This window comes from Ciconia boyciana, chromosome 5, assembly GCF_034638445.1.
Source record: "Ciconia boyciana chromosome 5, ASM3463844v1, whole genome shotgun sequence".
NCBI lineage: Eukaryota > Metazoa > Chordata > Aves > Ciconiiformes > Ciconiidae > Ciconia > Ciconia boyciana.
Genome location: NC_132938.1, coordinates 70,408,291 through 70,434,095, shown reverse-complemented (window position 1 = coordinate 70,434,095; position 25,805 = coordinate 70,408,291). Strand labels below are relative to the sequence as shown.

Here is a 25,805-nt window from a genome sequence, read left to right as displayed (position 1 = left end):
ACCTGCTGCCATGAGGCTTTTATTTTTAAAATAAGAGGATATGCATGTGGATTCCTTCAGACTAACAGGGCAGTCGCTGTCTTCCCTGGACAAATATTTTCCAGTCAATAAATTGCTGCAAGTTAATACTCAGTATCAAAACATTCTGAACATAGTAACACTTTCATAGCACCCCAGAAGAGACAAGTGGGAGCACTCAGTACGTGCTGCAAATAACTCTGTGTTTGAACTAATACCACCAGAGAAATACTGCAGTCACATATCACCTCCACTTTCGGATACAGACATTAGAGAAAAGGATTGATTAACGGAACTGGTAAAATTCCAACTCTGGATCTGAAGCTAAGCAAATGTAACAATAAAAGCCCTACTTCTTCAATTTTCCTCTCTAAAAGTGGAAGGGTTAAGGGGAGACCGTTAACTTAATTAGTGGTTACAAGGCCCATATAGATTTAGAGATAGAAAAAAGCACTAACAAATAAATAAGTAAAGAAAGATACCTGATATGGTAGCCAACGTTTCAGCTTTTTTCTTTAAACATCCTGAAGAAACTAAACCTCAAAAAGTAGCACCTTTTCTAAAAGACTGCGTGACTGTAAATACACGTATACAAGTTCCTCCTGTATACACAGCAACTGTTCTATTAACATGTAGTAGACCTTCAATGCTATTCAGAATTTCAGTAGAGTTTTCAATTTCCTTAGGATTTTGTTACTATTGGCTCTACAAATAACATACAGGAAAAAGTCAGTGCACTGAACAGCACACACTGCTCTGCTCTTTTAGACCACAGGGAACAAACTCCAATCTTTTCACCCAGCTTATAAATTAAACCACTTAAATGTGATCTTCTCAGTGATCTGAAAATGGGGAGAAGGAGGAAGAGATTAAAATGAAACAACTTAAGCCCTCTTTTAAAAACGGATTTTAAAAACTTCATGTAAATACATGCACCATTCAGAATTTCAGCCTTCTCTCTTGCAAACGCTGTTATTGCTCAGATACTAATCTATCTTCCAGGCTCCAAGCAGCACCCCGCCCTCAGACTCCCCGCCAGCCCAAGCTCCAGAAATTATGCCATGTGGAAATTTTGACTCACCCAGTCAGCTAGACCTGGCAAGTTTAAAGTACCATCAGGCCAAGGATCTTACTGGAAACAGTCCCTTTCCCCCTAAAAGCATCCCCCCAACAAACCCAAACCAAACCCAAACCACTTGAAGAGAAATCAAACGCTCTTGGTGAACATTCTTGGGCCTTTTTTTCAAACACTTAAAGGCTGCTTTGTCTAATACCACCTTTTAAAACAGGTTTCATTTCATGGAAGACAAGAAAATAAATTAACTTTAGAAATTTGAGCCAAAACCAGATGTCCCCCCAAAACCACTGTATTCTTCAGGAAGGTGAGGTGTTATTACAGATGAATAGTCTTACAGCACCAGCATAGGCTAATTTGGGAGAAAGTGTTTATCTGCTTAAAATAAGTGCTAACAATAATGTAGTATGATTACATTAATTCAATGGTAATTAAAATGTTTCCCTCTTTGAAAAAGGCAACTTAAATATTTCACTGGAAATTTAAGGGGCTTTAATAAAGTATTATAGGCTTTTCCTCATAGTTTGAAGGACTAAATCTGAATGAGCCATGAATAAATGACATAAATGAGAAACCACAAATAAAATGAATTAAAGTTACTTGAAATTACTATTTTGGTGCAGGTAAGCAAACTACACACAATTCAATATTCTCTGAATATAATATTTTTGTAAAAGATAGTAAGGAATACACTTGCATAACTCATCATATTGCACTTGCTAGTAATACCAGTATATATTGGCTTCATTTCTCAAGGAAAATAAAACATACACTTTACTTACAGTTGGTTTAGTTTACTAATGCTCTAAGTTCCATGTTTATAGAGGCTGAAACTGAATTTGTTCCCCCTCCCCCAACTTTCATACTCAATATCACACACAAAAGAAACCATTACAATTTATTACATTCAATGTTACTATATCAGCGACTGTGGAAGCAAATGATGCTAATACCACCACTTAACCTGAAAGCCTTAGGCACAGAAAACAAGAGTGTGCAGGTATACAGTGTAATTACGTGAACTCTGGATTAGCAAAGCAATTGTAGGGAAACATGTTGTCTCCTTCATTTTACCTGAGCTTTGTACTTCTATCACACAACTTTTCAGTCTTTGTATTATTCATATTTTAGCTAATTCTGTATTTTGCACTACAAACTCAAAGACAAAGATGTACCATCTTGAGGCTCCACAGTATTGATGGTTATTTCTCCAGTAAATCCTTCCATGGCCTTACATGTGTCATTACTCTTTCCAACAGCTAATATCAAAGAAATTAGCACTTGAAGCCCACTTCAGAGATCCAGCTCTGTTTGTATGCAAACAAACAAATTCAGCTCTAACTGTATACAAACCTGAGATAGAAAGGGGTGGGCTATTTAAGTTCTTAACGTATCAAAGTTTGGCCACACTTTATACTTCAGTCTCTCTGCATCTCCCCGCCCCCGACACTTTCTTCCTGTTGCGTCCCTACTAATCTTTTTGCTTGGCCAGCTACTCCCCATCTCCCACCCATCACATGCACAAATCAAATTTCAGCAGCCATGAAATAGAACAGCCAAACAAATGACTTCAGTGTGGTGCATCATCTAAGATAGCAATGATGGGACTACCTTGCTATACACTATTAGATTGGTCCTCTAGAACACGTCTAAAACTGAGACCCCAAGATTCTTCCTAGCATCTGCCTCCCAATATGCACTATGTTGGGATGTTGGCCAGACACTCACCGCATCTCTTCTCCCAGGTTTCCCGGGCTGGGTATCAGTGGAGAAGGACTACGGGATGTTACTGCAAAGCATATCTGCTCCACAGTCCAGAGGTTGCCTTATAAGCTCTTTTTCAAAATAAAGTTTGCTTATTTCCAGGTCAAATTCTTGTGCTCTGGTCACTTGGTGCGGAAAATGGTAGAGAAAAACATCTACACGCTCCCAAACCACATACTCTTACTTTTATTGTCTCTCAACTAGAATTCATAATAAATGTTGAAAACATCTGAAAATACATGTTTGCTTTTCTTTATAAAATAAAGCTTTGATATTTATCTCTAATAAAGCTATGCAATTTGTTTCAAACCTAAAACTTTTTCCCAATCCCTAGACCTGTATTAAACTAGTTGCCATTGCTATATAAAGTATCTATTGCATCCAGTTTCAGACAGTGCAACCTCACTTGTGGAAAGTGCCAAGCAGTCAGGATACAAAACACCTGGTCTTAAACAGCCAGGACCTACAGTGCTGAACACCCGAAGTCAGAACCAACCACTTCCATTTTAATCACATGTCAAGTGTAATGCTGTGTAGGTTAACTTACAGCATCTCAATAAAACTGCTATAAATGACAGCCACTCACTAAAGAAGCAAAGAATTTATTGCCCCGTCCGTTCGTAATAATTCAAACACATCAACAATTATAACCTAATCAAAAGGAGTGTCTAAGCTATACAGTTCTCAAGATTCACTACAACTGTATCACGGATGCAAATATAGTAAATACAAATTTCATGACAATTTCTCTTAAAAAGCAGACTGACAATCCACAATATCTTACGTTACTTTAGCTAAGTGTTCAGATCATAATAGGTATGAACTACTTTATGTAAATAACCTGAATTTCCAGGGTTTTGTGTGTAAAGGACAGATTACTCATATTCAAGAGTATTTCAATGGATATGTCCAGTATGTCTAACTAAAGGTGAAAAAAAATAATCAGGTAACTCTAGAAGCAGCTTCATTCAAGAGTTTCAGAAACACTAAGAAAACAGCATGGTCCATCTCAGGCATACAAAACAGGCTGCGCGCCTAACAGAAAACTAAACTGCAAATCTGGAAAAAAGTGAACTGGCGGGGGGGTAACAAACCAAAATCAAGGCAAATAACAGTTTGCTTTTTCAATCTAGATGATGTCCCTTCAGTTCTTGTTGCTGTCTAACTCCTTCAATAGACAGCTTGGGGTGGGGGTTGGGGGACAATATTTAAGATAGATGCTAAAAATGCCAGTATCCTATTCTTGTGGAGTTCAATGCAACCGGAGTCAACAGGCTTTTTGTCATCTTCATACTGAATGTACTGCTGATTAGGATGTTTCACATGTCTAAAACCAGACATGACAACTTTAAGCCCTCTGGTCCTTCCTACAGGAGCCTGTTCTTGGGGCCAATGAGCTACTACCTGAGGAACACCCAAAGAAAGGAGCAGGGGAAAGGAATCCACCACTGCACTACTACAAAATACTCCGTACTAGGGCTAATTCTAAATCAAGACAGATTTATCCACCAGGAGAGGACTTCTAACTGGTAAGGCCAAGGTTGTCTTAATGGACAATGAAACTCTGGACACAAGTCTCACACAGTACTGTACATACACAGAAAAAGTCTTTCAGGAAGCCTCTCAATGCAACAGGGTGTATGTACCTATACTTTAATTTATACTGCAAGGGTAGTCTTTCTTCTGTCATACCCAAGCCTGAAAGCCATTTGGGCACAGTTAATTATTCAGAAACTTCCTTGTCACAGGGGTGATGTTATTTCAGAACAGGGTAGCAATAATTGGGCAGTAACTGTCCAGAGCTTCCACATTCGGAGATAATTTCTTGAGCGAGAGCCTTGCAATTACTTCTTTTTGAAAAGCTGCCAAGTTATTCCCCAGGAACGGAGGCAGTGAGAATCTATAGCTATAACAAATCAAGGACCTCCATGCTCGATTTCACTAAGGCAGCTGTGTGTCAAAATCCAAGCCTTCCAAGCATCTCAAAGACATACTGACTGCTGCCTTCTACAGGAAATAAATCACGTTTGTCCCACATGACACAGATTTTCTGTCAGGAAGCAGACAATCCTTTCTGAAGTAATCTCAACAGAGAAGTGGTTTTCTCCCAACCCAAGCTTATGAATCTGCATTTTAAGACAAAACAGAGTCATACAATTGCTCATGGTGCAGATGCTGTTGCAATCAAAGGAATTAGCTTTTATCTCTCAATGCACATAGAAAAAAGTTTAGTACTCAACTGCTTCTGACACTCCCAGTAAAACTTTTGAAGGGTAAAGTAGGGAACATAAAACTGAGGAGCTGTGATCCAATGCTGCCTCTGGTTCTGCTCCCAGATTTTGGTGGAAGTAGTACAGACATAAACTTGCTAGATAGTATAATCTGCATAATTCTGTGCTAATAGATCCAGGAGAGATAAGGTAGTACACTCTGCTCTTACTTCTACTCCACAGAGATCCAGTGATTTTCTTTGTATCGCCTAACAACAATACAGTGACAAATGCCCATAATCCTACCGCAGAACCAAAAACCTGAGCAATGTAGACAACTGTATTTAACAGAGACACACACAAAGTAAGAAGACTTCAGCCTCCATCAGAAATGACTGTACATATGAAGTCAGACCAATGTAACATACGCATCCTCAAAAAATTTGTCGTATCTCACAAGAATACATACACCAGCAATGGTACAAACGTACTACTCCTTGGTGCGTATGACAACATGCCTGCTTATCAACTTGTAGACAAAATGCATTTCTCCAATTTCTCTCCAGTGACAGCCCTCTGGATTTCACTTGAAGATTGCTCAGGTATAAGTTTTACAGTCAAAACTGATAGAACAGTCTTTGCTAATTGGTATCTTTGGTTTTGCTCTAGACTAAGTTACCTTGATAGCTCTATGAACCATTACAAAGGGTACGTTTTAAATGTTGTGCCTTACTGAAATATGCTGAAACCTGCAGAGAAAGCTGGGGAAGAAAAACAAAACTAGGGGAAGGAACTATAAATAAAACAGAAAGCCTTAGTGCTCACTACTCTGCACTGGAGAGAAAAAAAAAAAGAAAAGAAAAAAAGAAATCTTATTCAAGTGGTTTGGATAATTGTGACTTGCAGCTTTTTCGTTTCACATTAGTGAGACTGCATATATGACAAAGGATTTAAGGATAATAAGACTGCAAGAATAAACATCAACAGCTGCATGGTACTATAAAAATCTTCAACTATTCTTGCTTTAAAAATACCATGACTGTGATGAAAAGAACTCCGGGGGGGGCAATATCGACCAAATTTTCAACACCACAGAATGCTGAAAAAAATCCACCAAGACTAAATATAATCATATCTAGTGGCACTGTGCCAGTGACTCCTTGGTAATGATCCATGATCTCATCAATAAGTAATAAATTCAAGGTGAGGGAAGTCAGTTTACTCCTTAGTGAAAGGACATCTCTCTCATGTACCACAAAGTGCTGTAACACTAGAAAGCAGCTGATACTGTGCTCAATACAGTAACTGCTTTGTACACCAAAACCTTGAGTTCAGTTGAGGATGTTCATAATGTTTGCTCACATTTATGCTGTTGAAATTTTGAGAGAACCAAATGCACTTAATTTTGACCACGCTATAGACTACATTTGTCCTTCGTCCTCCCAGCTTTCCAGCCGTCACTACGCAAGCTGCCAACAGTTTCTTAAAAACCTGCACGTCAGAAAGGAGGGTTTTTTCCCCTCCCTTTATGATCACGCAATCCATGGTGAACAGGACAAAACAAAGAACAGATCAAAACAAAATCCTCATTTCTGGCATGAAGAAAGCCAAGCATGGAGAATTTCAGCCACATGGGAATTTGTTTCTGTAATATACTGCATAATGATTACATAAAGAGGCTTTGATTACTGTAAAATTCAATGATACATGCATTTCTAACAGCATTGGAATTCCTAAATGATTACACAAGCCTTTCATGTTTATTCATCAAATATTTAAAATACAGCATAATACAAAACATTTAACTAGTTTACTCTGAGAGCAATTTACTATGCTCTTCTAACAAAAACTTGCTCAAGAACATAGTCTCACGTTACGTCCAGTGCATATGATTCTTACTTGATTTTTAAATTGAATTATTTGCTTGGCTTTACTTTATAAGTACAAAATTTCAAATGCAAACATTTACTGGTAACAAGCATATCCGTAACTGTAAAGAACATTTTTGTGAGACACATGGTAGAGGGAGAAAAATCTGTTCTAATAGATTGAATTTGTTCTGTTTTCAATTTCCCAGAATACACCCCCCAAAACTTTAAAAGAAAATCTGTTTCCAGACTGTTTTTAAATGCCTGCTTTCATAACACAAAAGCAAGAGCAGACTTACCACTACTCCATATACATTTCTTTTCATCCTTTCAATCCTTTTTGCATCTAAATATATTTAATATTATGCAGAAATACTTTTGCCACTGAAGGACTAGATTTTAAATATACTGTACCTTCTATTTTACATCACTATTTGTAAGTGCCTTTTTATGAAGGGAGATGGTTGAGAATATGAGAACAGCTATGTTTGATTTTCAAGATGCTAAAAAATTAAGATAACAAATATTATAAAATAACAATCAAAATCATTTCAGGAAGTCACCGAAATATTTCTATTAGTACTAAACTGGGCTTTGAGAAAACGGAAATTCCTTAGTGACGATTAAGAGGCAGAAGCTACACTACAAACATTTATTTTTCTTTTTTTCCAACATTTAATACAGTTTCTATAGTTAAGTCACTTCTATTAATGTACAATTTTGGCTGCAAGTAAAGAAGGAGGCATGAACATTTTTTCCTGCAGTATAAAGGCAATTACTTGTAATAGAAAGAGTATTCTAAAGCCTTATTTGACAAAAGCACATGAAACATGAAAAATTAAACTGAAAAAGTTCACAGTTGTGATTTTTCAAGGAGTTCAATGTATCCACTCAAATTTAGAAGTGCTTCTATATCAGCAAGAGAGGCATCCATTTGGGGGGATTATTTTCCAGGTAAAGAAACTACCAAAAATGAGTCCAATAGACAAAAATGGAGCTTTCCATACTGGAAAAAAACATCTTCTTAAGTCTTCTGCTTTTTTTCACCTGCAGGAGGTGCTTCTCATTTATAAACTACCCATCAACTACAGGTGAACATGTCAACTGTTGTGTGTATAATCATTATAAGCAGCTACAGCTAAAGGCAAACACACCACTATTTTCTTGAAAGTCACTTCCCCTTTTGTACATTTTTGAGTTTGTGCTGGTGTGATGAGACTAACTGATCATTCACCTGACAAAAAGGGGAAATCACCAATGAGCACAGACAAATCTTATCCTTTGAGTCATTCAAACATTCTGCATTTTAGCTGCTGCATTTCGTACAAGGAAATCCTTCATGCTTGCAGCACCTGGGCTGCCCATGCGGGCTGCAGTACCTGGCCGGCCGGGAGCACCAGCCACCCCTCCTGAGGAGCTGCTCCTCCGGTGCCTCGTCCAGGGGATGCCTGGGTCACTGGCACTGGGAGGGAAAGCGGATCAACCCTTTGAACGGACAGAGGCATATTCTCCAGCCTGGGGTCACACTGTCACAGCCAGGTTGCTCCACACTGACTAAAGAAGCATTGTGCCATGCTCTTCTTCCTCTATTCACTGCAGCGTGCATATTTCAGAGGAAAACACCCTGGCCTTCTGTACTAGGCATGTGCCCCTTGAACCCTAAAAGTCATCATTAGAAATGATAGAGCAGTGCAATAACCACCTTGGATTTGTTCGACTGTTCTGATGTGCTCTGTGCTGGTCTAGTGAGGGATGGAGCAATAAAGGATATCTATGAATATGCCTATACAAAGTATTCATGGCAGAATGATACATTTGCAAGCTTTTTGGACGCTGCTACAGAGATCATAACAAACATGCCTATGTTACTGAAATCCTTAGCTGGTTAAAATAAAATCTACAGAAAAAAAGTTATCATTTACCATTTGGTTCCCTTATTTCTAAGAAATTTCCAAGGCAACCCTTTACATTTTTACAGAATACAATTGGTCTCATCATTACAGTTTTACAACAGTTTTCCAAAGGGTCAGCTCTTAGAGCAAACCTTTGCCTGATGTGAGGCAGCAGTAGCATTTTATTGGCAGAGTAGGTAGAACAGGAAAAGAAAATGGAAAATGAATGAACAGTAGATTACAACTTTCCCCGAAGATACAGTGATAGGGAGGAGCTTGCCTCAATTAGAAAAAAAAAATAAATAAAAGGGTAGGAGAAAAAGTAGGAAGAAATGTAGGATGCTTTCAAAGGGAGAAAAATTTTTGCAAAGTGAAATCCTCCCAGTGAATTTTCAAGGGCTAGGCACAAAGAGCAGTAAGGCTACAAATGGACTTTAAGTCCATACCTGTGACTTTCCTGGTCTTGACACTTATCCCCAATTCTCTTACAGATCCACCAAGATATATGAAACCTTCTTATACCCTCAGCCACTTCAAAGAAAGATTTTGTTTCAATCTAAACCTAAATGGAAGTCAGCAGTTTGAATTTCCCTTTATGTATCCAGACTTTAAAAAAAATACTGAGAAAGATTGACAATAATGCTTTAGGTGGATTCCACATGCCTAGAAGAATAAAAACCATTCCACCCCCACCAATATCTCTAATAATGGTGTTTAGTAAGAATATAGAGTTTGACGCAAAAGGAAAACTAAATCTATCATCAAGTATATATTTGTGAAAAAAATTACATTATTTTGAGAAGAAACATGAATATCCAAAGCTTTATTGCAAGTATTTCTGCGGCTAGGACCCCAGTACTATACAGTACTGCTCTAGGAAGAAGAATGAGATAATAAGAGTTTCTAATCTAAGGCAATATTTCTCTACAAATCCTGCAAAGGTGACCGTGAACAGAACTGAGAAAAGGAAGAATTTGAAGTGCTTTTTCTTTAAACAAAGTAGAGCACTTTCAACACTGCTTCAAGTTTTAAAGAAAAAGAAAACCAGCTTCAGTAGTTTTAGTGTTTACAAGAGTGAGGGACTAAGAGCACTCAGGTACAGGCAGAGTGCAGGTAGGTGATGTGCAAGCTTTCACATTTATCTCTGCTAATGCATTTCACATACTGCTCTGCAGCGTTCCTAATATTCAAGCTGTAGGCCTCTTCAGCAGAGACGGCAAACCACACTAAACTGCATGGCAGTTTTGCGATACAGATCGATGCCCACGAGGGAACACGGAATGCTGTCACTTCAGATTTGGCTTCACAACTGAACTCAAAATGCCTCTTTCGTGACAGACAGTCTTCATTTCCCGCTCACCCCAGTGTGATTCAGTTTTATCAGGGATACTTGCAATATCAAGAAACACACAACGAAAAACCTTTGGCAAATTTTCATTCATAGTGAGCAAGTTTAATACAAGATTCAAACCTCAAAGACACATAATTTGAAGCCTAAATAATCTAAAATTGCCACTTTATAATGTACGTTCCCATATCCAAAACTGCACTTCTGTCCCTACTGCTCTTAAAATTATGAAATTAGTCTAATTTTATTCTCAGTGATTAAGAGAAAATTTGAGAAGTAACAAATGCAAGACCAGACTGTAGAGCGTGTAATACTTCAACTGCCTTGTATACGTCCAGTTTCTCCTTGCTCTCAGGAGACAGCTTTAGAGTGGTTGTTTATATCTTCAATATCCCATGTGAATTCCAGTAGTTATATCCATCCGAAGGAGATTATATCTACCTGCTGGTCTTTAAGATAAACAGTAAAAGCATCCATTAAGTCTCTAACCCTAGTTGGTATACGAAGTCTCTGCTGTTGAAGCTTCTTCTCAAGCTTCCTGGTTTCCATCTCCTCCTAAAGGTAAGGGGAGTCTGTAAAGGGGTGATGCAGAGACCAGAAAGAGAAAGTTGTCACCAGATACAGAAAGTTGCTCCCGTCCTCTGCTTCCAGCACTGCTCCATGTGTGGATCCAAAGGAGGTGGCCTGACTCACTACATGTCATACCAGAACATTACAACAATGTTTACCTCAAGATCTTGTTGCATTAAAACAAACACAATCCCATCACACAAGATGCAAACATTTTCAAACCCACTTTACAGATAGAAAAGTCAGTGTAGTAAGAATTTAAGCTGTAGGTGTAACTGCATTAAACGAACACAAATCAGATGCAGATGCGGCAACAGAAGAACTGATCTTGGCAAACAAGCAAACAAAAGCCTCACCATAGCTAAATGTTACAGTACTTGCCTAAAAATATAGCCACAGTGCTCTACACAACGAGGTTCAGAACGCTTGCTGCAGGACACAAGTACATATATTCTAAAACACAGAACAGAAAGACTGCTGCCTCCCAAATTAGTCACTAGGCATTCCCTCCTCTTAATGTAACACAAATTCATCTATTTTGTATTTTCTGTGGGTCTGTCATGTGGCAGTGGTACCTGACTTGTGCTAAGCAGTATTTTCAAAGAGAATGAATCCGGCTCCAGCTTTAAAACTTGTTAGACCAAACTGGGCAAACCTGCATGGTTATAGGAAAGATAAGAATAGCATGCCCGTGCAAAAGTGGTATAAAGGCAATATTTTAACAGCATACGAGCCTCTAATTCCAATTTTCTTGGACAATTACTTAAAGAATAGGCACAGCCCCAGCATTAAGACAAAGCCTAACTATCTAAAATCTTAAAGGCAGTGCAGCTCAAGCCAGTGAAACATAAATTTGCTCATGGCAACATGGGAAGAAAATGTTTGTGATGTAGAAACAGATGTCACTGTACATTTTTCAGAATATGACATTACCCACTGCTTTGTATGCATGGCTTCACTGGATATATTTAAATTATATTTCACAAACACACCCTATTAACTTCTTTATTCCAACTATATCAAAGTAAAGTAGGAATAGTATAGTCTTTATTAAAAGTTTCTATTTACATGAAAACTTACAGTAACCAATCACTCTAACTTAGGAACCTGACTAGCCAAAACAAAAAAATTGTGTTTCATTCTATTAAAGAGCCTCAATTACAGAAAGCCTGACACAGCGAAGATAAAATTATGATCAGCATCAGACAGACATGCATAAAAAGTGAAAAGTGCAGTTAGAACATTCAGTGTGTCAAGCACAGCAAATGTGATACCAGCTGCACAGTACTTTAATATAATTAAACTGCACTTATATAATGTAAGTTAAATGACAGGCAAGAGTGACGTTAACTATCTGCTTTCTGGTACAGGAATGCAAGCATTGCAAGGTTATTTTAAAATCTTTTTAAAAAGGGCAGCACAAGTAGCATGTCAGCAGTGCCAAAAAAAATTCTGGTTGTCTCTCACAGAGGAGCATCCCCTTTCACTTTAGCAATATGACCTGTGAGCACAAACTGAGCAGTATCTAATTATTTTCGGATTATAGTCAAAATCCAGTGGGTTTGAAAATGAGACCTAATTCTTTTGTACAGACAGAGGCAGGTTTAGGCAAAAACCAAGAAAATGCTTTACCTCGTGATGTACTCACTGCCCTTTCCATGCCTTCTCTACAGTCTTCTATTTGTGGCAGTAAAATCCTGCTGAGTTTAATTAATACACAGAATTCACTTCCTTTAGTTTCATTTTAATTACAAGAGAAATAAAAAAGAATAAACATATATTTGTGATGAGGGATATTAGCTACTTTGAACTGGTTAACTGAAGTAACCAGGAGTAGTATAGCCCTAACGTTGTGGGAATTCTTATTACTGTAGCTTTTTGCCCAATTTCTGCAAAATATTTTGCAGTCAGATCCAAGGTTTATTCTGCCATAAATGCTCACTTGTATGAGCTGGTGACTGGTCTGGAAGCACAGCCTAGAAGAGCAGAGCATACCTAACAGCCTTGGATTCCCCTCCACCCCCAAGTGGATGACCTGTCAGTTTGGAGGAATGGTGGGGCTACGTGTTGCGGCCATAAGCTGTGGCAGCAGTTTTTGAGGACCAAGCCAGCCAGCTTTATTGTAGCCTGGATAATCAGACCTGTGAAGCCACGGGACTTGCAACAGGCTTACTGCCACAGGGACACATCCCACTTCTTGGGTCATGAAGCAAGCATTGAGGTCTGTGCAGCTGCAGCTACGCTGGTAATGGTATTGAGCTATAGCTCCTTTAAACCTGACTTTTATAATCTATATACACCTCTAGACTCAAAAAGTCACCTGAATTAATAGCAAAGTGCAATGGCTTCCAATTATAGGAAAGAAAGTCAGGCCATTAGTTTTATCGTCGCTGATGCTCCAAGATGTAAACAGAAGTCCAAATGTTGCCACAAATGAAGTTGCAACCTGGGTGGCCCAGGGTCATTCACACATGCTGCAGTCTACCTTGATTTAAATCTTACAGCTTATTTAATTTTTTCTTACCTACATCCAGTTTTAAAGTGGCTGAATATTAAAAAAGGCTAAATATATGTAAACCAGAGATGGGATTAACATTTTCCCCTACAAAAAGGTATTATAAACTATAGACCTAGAATGTTTTACATAGGAACTACATAACTGCTATGACAAAAGAGAAAGGTATTCTCTCTTGTGACATGAGCTACATTAACGGGATTCTCTGGAAGATAATCTAGTCCTGTACTACAATTGTAAGGAACAGTTATAAAAAGTTCTTAAAAGTTTGCAAAAACTTATCAAATGATATTCATTCTCCAGGCTAGATCTTGTCCTGTATAAGAGGCAGTATAGAGGTCTGCAACCAGAAGAGTAGTAGTACAGGGATAGCTCTATGAATCAAGTCCACTTTTTTCGCTTACAGATAGGATATTATTTTCCATCATCTGTCAGTCACAATAGAAACTGGGAGGGAAGGGACAAACTCCAACTCCTTTCACTCGATTCCTGTATCTATCCACAGCTGACAACTCTATTGAATAAACTGCAGATCCCATTTTAAGGCCCTGTAGTCTAAACCATAACCAAAAATTAAAACATACACATTGTGAAAATGTGCGCACATGCCCCTTCCCCGGTTATTCTTAAACAGAAAAAAAATACCTTAGTCTATAAACTGAAAGAAATCCATATTCTATGTCCAAAATATTCCACACATTCCCATTAAAGAGCACAGTGAGGAAACAGATCCAACCTATTTGCTCACAAAGGTCCAAAATTTAAACAAGCTTATCAACTATTTTCTACCTGAAAAAAATCAGAAGTCCTCTAAACATATAACTTTACTTATGTAAGCAGTTCAAAGACACTCTCAAGTTGTAAGTTATGCCTTTAATTTCCTTCTTATGGATAATGAACACATATACAGTCATGACATGAACTTGCATGGTCTTTAATTGTACTGGCGGCCAATTACAGATATGTAAAGAGCAATTCAGCTAATTAAATACAGGTGTCAAGGGCCATTTTTGATGCCCAAGAGAAAACTATTGGCTGGACTCCTGCTGCCACAGAAGAAAAACATATATCTCCCATAGGTCCTATGATATCTTCTAGCTCTGTAAGGCTGTCTTAGATCACCTGGAGCATATAAAATGGCACTCAAGGTCTATATTTGGCAGTTAAATCACTCAAATAGTCCCACTGACCTCCATATATCATCTCAAGTTAGTAACTGTTTCTCAGCGTAAGCAGCTGACAGGGTAACCAAAAATGTACAACACTGGAACCCAAAATGATTCACCTTTAGCAGTGACACAGAAGATTTTGGACCCTTACAAATCAATAATAGCAGCAGTCACAGGAGAGCTGCAGGTATCACCATGCAGGAGATTAAAATAAAATATGATTACCCCTCTCAAACACCAGGTTACAGGCTCTATTATCATTCTGGTTTGGGCATGTAAGTAAAATATTATTAGAAACATATTTCTGAAAAATTATTCACAGTGGTGTTATCTCAGTCTATTCCATATGTTCTCCGCCATCAAAAAAGCACACAAGACTAATCTTTTATTTGCCAGGAATACCTGTGCTGATTCATGTAACCAATTAAGATGGACCCTTTGCTATTGTTTAAGCGCATGGTCCTCTTTCTCTATTCTCTGATATAACAACAAAAAATAAAGTACGTTTTAGGTATAAGAGAAGAGCAAAACCAATTCTACGTAAACCTATTTCCCCAATTTGCAAACTTGCTAAAGAGAGACAAAGAAAAACATGGTGAGAAACTTAATCCTCAGTAAGATTTATGCAAGAAACAAAGCAAAGCACTTACCGTGTCTTGAGGTTTATCTTTGACATCATAGACTGTTAGTTTTATTTTAGTCTCCTCATAGATGGGGTATTCCGGTGGGAATGTCACACCAGTCAAAAACAGCGGATCTCTTGTACCCTGTGTAACATGAGTAAACATTCAGTAAGGTAACAGCTGTGCCATGTGTAGTATGCCGTTATGGATGTACAAAACTGTAGGCTCTTCAAAAGCAGTTAGCATTCTACAGCAGAGAGATGTGAACAGCTAAGTATTATCCAACCAATAAGAAAACTGGATAACTTTAAAACTTTGTCAGGAAAGTTTCAAAAAACTTTCTAGAAAGTTTTTTAACTGGAAGAGATATTAAGTGCTTTTGAAACAGAGCCTAGCAACATGCCTTTAAGCCGCTCAGCCAGCAGGTATCAGTATCTGGAATAGAACCTGTAATAAACAATGCCTTTCTTTCTCCCACGATACTTCCTGGAAGTATCGCAATTTCATATTAATTTAAATGAACTAAAGATATAACTTACACCACCCCACTCCCTCCCCCCCCCCCCCCCCAAAAAAAAAAAAAAAAAGATTAAGTGACAATAAAATGTCTATAGAAATGCTACAGAAACTCCCTGTATTACATTAAGGATACTGACTTGCGGGGAGGGGATTACAATGCCCCTCTTCAGGCAGTAGCAGAGCCAGATAACATTCCTGTGCTTTGTAACTTTATGATTATATCTAAAAGCGGTACACAGAAGTAACTATATCATAGCTTCAGATATACAAATAATTAAATTAATCATATAAAATGTTGTTTATAATTTCTTAATGTTTAATTATACTTAATTTCTAAAGATTAGTATCCTAGTATCCTTAAATTTTCTATTAAGTAAAAAAAAGGATTTTGCAAGATAAATGTAATTTGTCTTGAAGAAAATAACTTTCCTGTGCCCCTGCCTCCCCCCAAAGCTTGACTATGAAGCTGGGAGCCTTTACACAACAAACTCAGAGATTTATTCAGATCTAGGACATTGTGTTAGGAAATGCATCAACTTAAAACAAACAAACAAAAAAAACAAAACCCAAAACACATATATATCCATTGCATCTTCTGCACGGCATCATTCCAGACAGTCTGCAATGAAACATTCGGATCAGATACTAAATATTTGAATTGCGCAGTTTCAGGATGGTTGATGGCTGAAACCATAACAATTTAATTAGTAGTTGGTTGAAAGCGATCACACAAAGAGCTCATGAAATACTCTCATTGTATTTAACAGTTAAAACGAGCCTTTGGCAAAATCATGTGTGTGCTTACAACAAGGACTTCCCTCTTCTTAACGAGTCTCTCCAGTCAGTTTAAGCAAGTTACACCTACATTGCCTACTCACACTTAATTTTCTCTGTGAACTACTTTTGCTGTTTCTGACACTGATGCTTACAGGGCAAAGCAAAGACTAGCAAAGCAGCCTCAGACAACTTTTTCTGGAATATGTTATGCAAGTTACTAATTATTTTATATAAAGTCACAGACATTACATACACACACTCTTTTCCCTAATTATAGAAGTAGGCTAATATTTTTCAAAATTCAATTTTTCAAATTGCAAAAGCATCAACTTTCCAATGGAAAAAATAGAACAAGAAACAGATAACGGACCATACAATACACCTATGTTCTTACGCAATATAAAAATATTTTACAAACTCACTGTACTCTTAATTTATTTTTACTTTGCATTGCCTTGTCCTTTCATGAGAGCAACCCTGTTTCATTCTAGACCTATGTCTGGAGAACCAGAGTATTCTTTGTGCCTCTACTTGGAACAACAGAGCTTTCATGAAAAGCCAAGTTCATTTCTAACTGTTTATCCTGGTTAAATGCCAAGAACTACAGAACACTTTTAGGTATGCTTTACTAACTGCCTGAGTGTGCTCGTCTTACCTAAGACTATGCACTAACTTGTTTTATTTCTCATTCACTTTCTAAGGAAGAAATGAGCAATTCATTAATCAACATGTTAACTGAATAAGAAAGACTCTCACCTCCACGATTTCAGTGCTTGTATACCTCGTCAAAATGTGCTCTGCTGGATGTACCACTGAGACTTGTATAAACGTATTCAGCTTCCGATCACGGGTAGCAGCCACTAGATCCTTGCATGCTGGAGACAGTACAAAATAAAAATAAAATACTCAAAAGAAGACTCTGGGAAAACGCTGTCACAGGCACAGGACAAAGCAGACTACACTCCGGCTCCAGATTAAATCTCTAGAGACAAGCCGATTTAACAGAGGAAGTCCCTTGGAAGTAACTTACAGAAATAGGAAGTCACATGCTGCAGAACTGAACTGAGATTTCGTTTCCACTGAAAATACTTGCAGCTTCTGCAAAGCTCCCTGCCAGAGGCTCATCAGCTCCGGTATACGAATGTGCGTGCGCATACGCACAAATTTACACACGCTGCAATAGTAGGTAATTTCACATAAGCCCTCCTTTAATTTGCCACGAAATCTCTCTTAGCAGCCCAACTTGATCATCTCTTGTCTGACAATTTTCACAGTACATGACCATTTTAAACACATTCTAAACCAGCTAAATGCTATCAGTGACTAGGTTAGTTTATATAGTCTGATACTACATTATGAACTTCTTAGTCAAATTAATCATCGAGTAAAAATCTACATACCTAAAAGCAGACAGCAAAATATCCAACTCTTTTGTCAGTGACTGGCATATAAATGAGAAGAATAATTGCATTCCGGCTATATGACATCATTATTAAAACTCATTCTAGCTAATAAATATAGAATAATTCAGTTCTTGTTCAATAATTCATTTTTATCCTGGGCTCACAGTCATGCAGGTGACTGAGTTCACTCTTTAGACTAACACACCTCATGCCTTCTAACCAAAGGGATGAAAGCACCAAAGAAAAAACGAAAAGCAGGAGGAAAGAAACAAATGCACGATTAGCTGCTCTGCAGAAGGGATGTGGACTAACGGGGCGTGCGTTGGCTCAAAAGCAAACCCCATCCACCTTACATTCTTCAATAAGGAATACGCAACAGTGAATACTGTGATAGGATCTACCCAGTGCTTTCTGCAGTGCATCGAACTACACTGGGATCTTAGAAGCCTGAGGGAAGAAAAGAAAAGCCTATGGTTTTGGAGAGACTAATTGTCAAGAAAGAGCCGAGGACATTTTCTAGGAGTCACTGCCAACCGGGGGCTTCCTCAAGTGTAGCTGACCTTTAACATTTTAAAAGGTGAGTCAGATTATCCTCACAGCAAGCAACCGTGGTCTGATGAGAAGCCAAGGCAAGGAAAGCACTGATACATACAAAAGGCCAACTCAGCTTGGTTTATTTTTTTTTTTTCTTTGGGCTTGGACCTGCTGCTTGAGGAAATAAAAGGAAAACTGGCTGAAGCTTTTTTACCTCTCTTCCATAACAGTTAAAGGGGAACAAGAAAACAATTAAATCTAACCTTCATAGAATATTTTGAAGTTTTTGCTGTAGCCTGAATTGCCAATGAAATCTCTTGGTAGACAGTCTCGAACTGACCCTATCATAATTTGGTGGTAAAAGTGGGATAAAAATAAAAGTTTGTGCATGATGAAGTCTTTATGAAACAGCTGATATAACAGCACCAGACTTGAATAGCAAGTTGCCAGCAATTCCTTGCTAGTAAGGCTCACCAAATTATTGAAATGACTTTAAATATTAGCACTACTTGATATGACCTGAAGAATTATATGAGTATATTTACTGAAAAGCAGTTACCAAAGCACAAAAGGTTGGGCAGACACGTACCTATTTGAACTATATCCTCTCTAAAGCTGACCACAGATGCAGTATCAGATCATTGAAAATTTCCAGATACAGCCATTTCCCCCCGCAAACCCTGATCTTAGCCAATCCTTAAACATTCCACTCTGTAATCATGTTTTTAGACTATAGCACAGTAAAGCACAGTTTCAGAGGAATGGCAAGAGAGCTCATGTTCACTACCAGAAAATGAAACACTGACAGATATAGTCAAATTTTTCACACCCACCACAAAGGAAGGCTAGCCAGCTCACAATTCGATGGACCTCCAAAGATGACAGGAATACACCAGAATGGAAGAACAGAAAGAGACAGAAACTTGGGGGGGGGGGGGGGATGTTCCCCAAAAAAACTCCACCAGTGACTCTGGCAGGAGCCCTACAGCTGAACTCTTGTAAAAATTACTAGTGCATGATGAATGGAGATAAATCCCCCATAAATAACAGTTGATTTACTTGTGGGATGTCTCAAATACATTAACTAGATGTGACATTCTTTTAGCAGCCAAGAGCACAGGCTTTTCTCCTACTGATAAACCTTTAACAATAGGAAGAAGATTTGCACTAAGTGGTCACCACCTTGGAGATATCTGAGCACAGGAGACAATTGATTTCTGTGATAGTAGGGCGATCCAATCATTAGATCATTTTCCTGTAAAAAGGCAGCTTAGCAACATGATCTTAAATTTAATTGAGTTTTGAAGATACATGAAGATAATTCATCTGCGTATCTCCAATGGGGAGGATCAGCACAAAGTATCAGAACTCTTTGGGATATCCCAGTACAGAAGGATAAATGAAATAAAATGAAACCTGCATGTACTTTGATGACAGAGTTATTTATCTCTACTGTGACATTGGGCTACTGCTGTTCACAACTACCCTTTCAGTCAGAGAGGATATTCAATAAGGTGGCAGAGAACTGAAGGTTTGGTGTGACACAGAATTTGTCAGTTTGAAGCACAGTGCATCACTTCCCCTAAGAACAGCCCAACTGAAATGTTTAACAAAACATAAGGACTGCTTTTAAGCTGATGCCAAAGAAGAGAAGTTTGTTATATCCTGTTCACAACCTGGCAAGTTCCACAGCCCCACACTGCATTATTGCCCTTTGAACTATTTTACTAGCCATATCTCTGAAAATCTTAGGTCTTCTCAAAGAAACAGTCAACACTCTTTGGAAAAAGTGAAACATTACATGGCTGTGAAAGTGAAACACCAGCTATACGTTGTATATTTAAACACATCTGTTGGGCATTATTGACATACTACTCAAAAAGAAACTGATGAAAATACAAACACGAAAGGCACGTTAAGGCTGTTTCCTTAACTGCAAATGTAATGCAGTGAAAGCAGGTAACAACATCAATACACTTTCCATCATAACCTATGCCCAAACAGACTATAAACGTAGGTCACATTACTTGTCAATACTTCACTATGCTTGAATTAATTCTGGAAAAACTCATCAACAAAACTCAGTGAACTGAAGTGACAGCTTGTACTTCCATGCCAAAAGTATATGAATCTACTCATTGTGACTGTTGACTCAGTGTGCAAAAGCCTGAGTCATCCATTCCCCTGGTGATCCCATCTCTGCTAAGCCTACCAGTGTACAATGAATGTTTAAGGACAAACTGCATTAGGAATAATTTATGCTTTTGTATCAACAAAGAAAAAAGTTAAGATGGCAGGAGGAAACAACTCCTCTACATATTAAGCAAAGAAAAAGAAGGAAAGACAGACAAAGTAATCACTATGTGTAGAGCAAGATGAAAGGCTGCAAGGAAAGAGTTGCTCCAGAATATATTTACAAATACTTATGTATTTTGCAAAATTCTGTGGTCTACATACAAAGCTGTTTTACTATTTAAAATGCCTTAAAACAGACAACATTTAATCAATGTTATCCTTCAACACTTATTCTCTAAAGAATAAAAGCAAAGAGAATATTGTTATTTCATTTCCATTACTACTGTTGTTCTACTGTTAAAACTATAATATTATTCTTACATGAATCACACTAAACAAGTGCTCCTTCTCTGTCAGTCATGCCTGTACATTGTCCTGTACATTCCGCTACAATGCACACAAACCACGTGTGCTGTAAACGCAAACTGCACAACTAGATGTTTGATTCTCAAGTCCTGCCACATTCAATATTTCACCGCTCTCTGTGCTGCACTAACACGCTGGCTGTGCTCTTCATCCTCCTGTGTGCACGCACAGAAAGACAACAGAAGAGAAAGACGGTCCTGTTTCCTCAAAATCGGGCTATACTGTAAACACAGTAGAATCTTGCTTCACAGTCTCAGTGACCGATTCATGGGATCAGGGAGAATTTTCTGAAAACCTTAACCCGTATGGAGGAACAGAGCACAGAGAGAAAGACTAAAAAATCCCAGTGACTATATAACAATAAAAAGGGGGTAAACAAACAAAACAAAACACCAAACCAGAAATAGTCTGTAAATTCATCATCTGCCTTCCCTGAAACTATAACAATTCTGACCAGGTGTTCAGCACTGCTCCAAGCACTAAGCCCGCTGGAGCCAAAAGAAATTAATCTGGCAGAGAAACAGGGAGATGCAGCATCTCCCAGAACTGAAAAAGATCCAGTAGCTGGAACAAATGACATGAGCAGAGGGACTGAAAGACATCCTCAGCTCAGAGTTCACAGAGCTGTTTGGGAAGGAAGCCAAGGACTAGCCCAAAAAGTGGGAAATGGCATTGAAATTGCAATGTTTATTTTTGTTAGTGGGGGAAATTACAGCACATTGGTGAACGTCTTCCCAGACTATGGATTCACACAATGCGTGTATTAGCCTACATGGCAATTTGGGAGGTAGCTTTTTCTCTAACCAGTGACAGAAACACCACCATTTCCCACAGCTTCATTCCTTCCCATTTTCCAAACCAAAACAGATTCCAAGGGACTGGCAAGGAACGAGAATTAACCACCATAGCCCTGTTGTCTCCAGGGCACACTATTTTGTATGCTCTCAAAACAGAACATTAGTAGTATCTGAAGACAAGGGGCATGGGAGAAGCCTGTATGTCTCACACACATATATATGCGAACATAATGTTCAAAATTTTTTTTCATTTCATCAGCATTGCAGCAGCATTATTATCCCAAAGCAACTTAGTTTGTAAATAATAATGTACAGACTGTCTTGATAGACTAATTAACTGAGGTGCAGCTATTCCTTAGTGGGCAAAAGGACACATTAAATAAGAGAACACTACATTCAGACCTGTGCTACATGCAGAACACTAAACAGTACAAAGTTTTCTTTCCTCACCCCGGGGGGGTGTTGAGGAGGGTAGGGAGGTGTAAGAGAAGAAAGCACACATCACCGCTGCTTCTGCCTCCCCTGAGCACACAGTACTGACCAAGCTTGCTTAAAAGAATACAGGCACACAGTCAGGCACACATAAAGGATTAGGAATAATCCAACTTCAGAACATACAGGAAAGCTTTGGCCATACTTTTGAAACAGGAGCATAAACGCAACTGCGAACGAGGGGGATGAGAACGGGACAGCAATGTGTTCTCTGCATGGCAAAACATGCCTGAAAGCAAACGAGACAAACGTTTGAGGACTGGTATTAGCACAGAATGGTGTTAATGAGCACCCTTCCAGCTAGTGCTCCATAATAAATATTATTAATTGGTTTATCATAAATACTACTAATTGGTTGCCCCATTCATGTGTCAGCAGGAATGCTTCAGTTTGCTGGTGGGTAAAGAACACCTCTACCTAGGGACCAAAAGAACAGAGAAGTTACTCCCAAAACAATTTGCAATGTGGACTCCCAGTAAAATTCACTGTACAACACTAAATATCAAAGGATGCAGCCAGAGAAATTATAATATCCACGTTATCGCAAAATGAGGGCACAGTTACATGGTGATGAAACAGGTAGGGACACTCATTAACAGTAGTGACTTAAACAGATGCCCAGACTTGGGTAAAGTCTGCAATGAAAAGAATCTCTATGGAATAGAAGACCACATTTGGACTACATATACAAATAAGTAAAGATCTACTGATTTTTATCTAAGAAAAGGTCTGAGATCACTGTTACTGTCTCTGGAGATGAGAGGCTTGTATAAAAATAAAATACATATCTGTTCTCTGGAATGTACAGCTGGTTGCTAAAGTAACCTAGTTATATGTCAAGGAAATGCACATACATAATACAATTAGTATCCTTCGGGGGATGCCTGTAATTAACAGTGGGAAGAAAATTTCTACCAACAGTCCAAGGAGAAAGAGATGACAGGGAAATCTTATCAGATAAAGCATAAAGATATCTGTATGACATCTCTACAAGTACAGGTTTGGGGAAAAAAACCCACAAACACCACCAATATTAGCAGTACTCACTCTAAGTAATATATCAATATGCTGTCCAGAAAAACATCAATCATTACCCACTTAATTTGCAGCTAAAAGAACACGATTATTTAGGAGTCATTGAAATAAGATACACATGAGTGCTGCTGAGGGAAAATGCTGTATGCTGACGGAGGGTAGGGATAAGTGATCATGCCCAGGAGTTGAGATGCCAGCTGCACTCATCATCCTATTTGCATATGAAGTGATAAATCTGGTTAGAATTACCACTGTGAAAATCAGAAGTGATCTATTTCCGAATAAGTTCTGCCCACCCTGGGTTTTGCAGTACTAAAGAAATTTTAGGTTTTGTGTCTTTTGTGTTTTACTGAAAGCCTCATGCTGGACTAGAACATTAAGCACAGCACTTTCGAACTGCATCCTTCTGCTTTCTCCGTGAAGGTAAAATAAATGCAAAGGCTTAGACTGTAACTTTGCATTGCCATTACCAGCAGCAATAATAGCCATTTCCTGAGCATGGGTTTCAATTCTTTTGACGTGTTAGAACAGGCCCATTTCATATTGCAGCTTTGCTATTCAGCCTGGACAACCCCAGTTATTTATAGAGTTTAAGTATGATAGATGCAAGAGACTCAGGAAAGTGGCTGACTGGATCAACGTACAGCTCACAGGCATCATATTTCCACTGCAGAAGTGAATGCACGGTTACATGTCTTACCATCCATTCAGTGCAATTTACATTTTGGTAGCGCATTAATCCATTGCTAACGTTAGACGATCTGTTCCAGCACATTCACTGCTAACAATCATTCTCCTCCAGTTTTATTTACAATTGTGTATAACTGACTTCCGTCACCTCTCTGCTCTAGACTTAAGCGACACAATGGCAACGAGGTCACAGAAGTGAATTTCTAGCCTTGCTCAGAACAGCTGGTTCCTTAAGTTATGAAAGAAACTGCTCTTGATCAATATTTGTAAACTCCTCTAATTTTTGAAACTATATCTGAGAATGTAAGTGTCTCTCTGTATCTTTTTCATGTAGTGCTATATTTAGTTATAAAGATGTAATTCTTCCAAAAAAGACTCCATTTCCTCAGTGAGCACAATGTGCCTCGAACAGCACAGAGAACTCTGTTTTTCTGAGATGCTGCAGTAGTCTAGCGACAGCAAAGCAGAGCTCTTGCTGTTGCTTTAGATTCTCAATTATCCTCTTTGCCTTCTGTCCAAAACTATTCTGCTCATGGCACTGCCTATTAATGGTATTTATGCTCTAACCTGAAGGTGACTTCAGTTCTCTGGTGAGAAGCTTGAAGTCTTACAAAAACTGGCTACACATTACTACACTCCAAAATATATTCATATCAAAATGGATTTTGATACTGCTATTCCGAGGCTGTAATTTATTTTGGTATTGTTGGTCTTTTAGAACACCACAAAAGGATTTAAATCTCCTGGAAACAGAGCTAAGCACCATTTCCTCCTTCACCTTTTCCCAATATTGTCACATCAAGTACCTAATAAAGAAGTAAACTTGCTGTAATTTCTTTCAGAGATTTCCTACTATCCCAAAAATAGAGTGGTTACAAGTTCAAGTACCAGCTGAAGAATGAGAAGAATAGCAAATGGTATACAGGCTTCCCTTTTTCTTTTAACTATAAGGTTTTTTTATACTATAAGCTCATAGCAAACACTTAGAACCTGTAACAATTTCTTTCAGATTTTATAAATAAAATATATTCTGCTGGTTCCTAACTTTGTCCATCTCTTCAGAAATAAATGTACAAAAATACATCAGCAATAGCACAAGAAGATGAAAAGAAACAAAAGTGCCAAGTCTCTCTCAAAGTTTTCAGTCTGCCACATCTGTTTTTATTATAACAGCATACCTTGCTTCCTTTGACATAAGCATTTATGCACTGCTATACCAGTTGTCAAGTGAAGCATTACGTGGTTTTGATCCTCAGTGTGCAGTATTACTTTACAAGACTGTAGAGGCAGTCTTTTTCTCTAATATGTAAAGAAAATTCAGCTGTTGCTTAGCCTTACTCCCAATCCATGCCATCATATACATCTTTACAACATACTTTCAGGCTTCATGAGGAAAGAAGCTTCCCTTGTAAAATAAAGGAAGGCAGTCAAGCAACACAGAGCCCAGCAGCTACAGCAGACAACAAGCTTCAGGAAGAACTCTAAATAACTTGCAGTCTTTTAGGGTGCTTCTTCACTGCAGTCCAGCTGCTTTGAGCAGCTGTAAGTGAGCTACTCCGGATTCTGGGTATAAGTCCAGCTACAGGAGCCCAGAGCTCAGTAGGGAGTGATCCACCCTGCTACTTCAGCATGTCGTGCAGCCTGGACAAGACTTCAGGGTCCCACAACTACGTTGCTATTACCACCCAAGCTAGCTGATGTTAACATTGACCAGAGCACATCTAAACAATAGTGCAGTTTTAGAAGCTGCGATAAGGATTTCCCTTTCACATAAACTTCTCTGGAGCCAGCTCTCTAATTATAAGCTAATCGACTATGTGGCCGTAGCCCTGTTGCCCATGAGAC

General features: G+C 38.4%; 1 protein-coding gene across 7 annotated transcripts in view; it reads right to left on the bottom strand.

The window, feature by feature from the left end:
• Positions 1-25,805, bottom strand: part of INPP4B (inositol polyphosphate-4-phosphatase type II B) — a 370,109-nt gene that overhangs the window by 199,923 nt on the left and 144,381 nt on the right. For all 7 annotated transcript variants that reach the window (XM_072862441.1, XM_072862442.1, XM_072862437.1 and 4 more), the window contains 2 exons: positions 17,105-17,223; positions 15,080-15,196 (listed from right to left, as the gene is read on the bottom strand). In XM_072862441.1, coding sequence (XP_072718542.1) covers positions 15,080-15,196; positions 17,105-17,223 — 236 coding nt within the window. The remainder of the gene's footprint in view (positions 1-15,079; positions 15,197-17,104; positions 17,224-25,805) is intronic.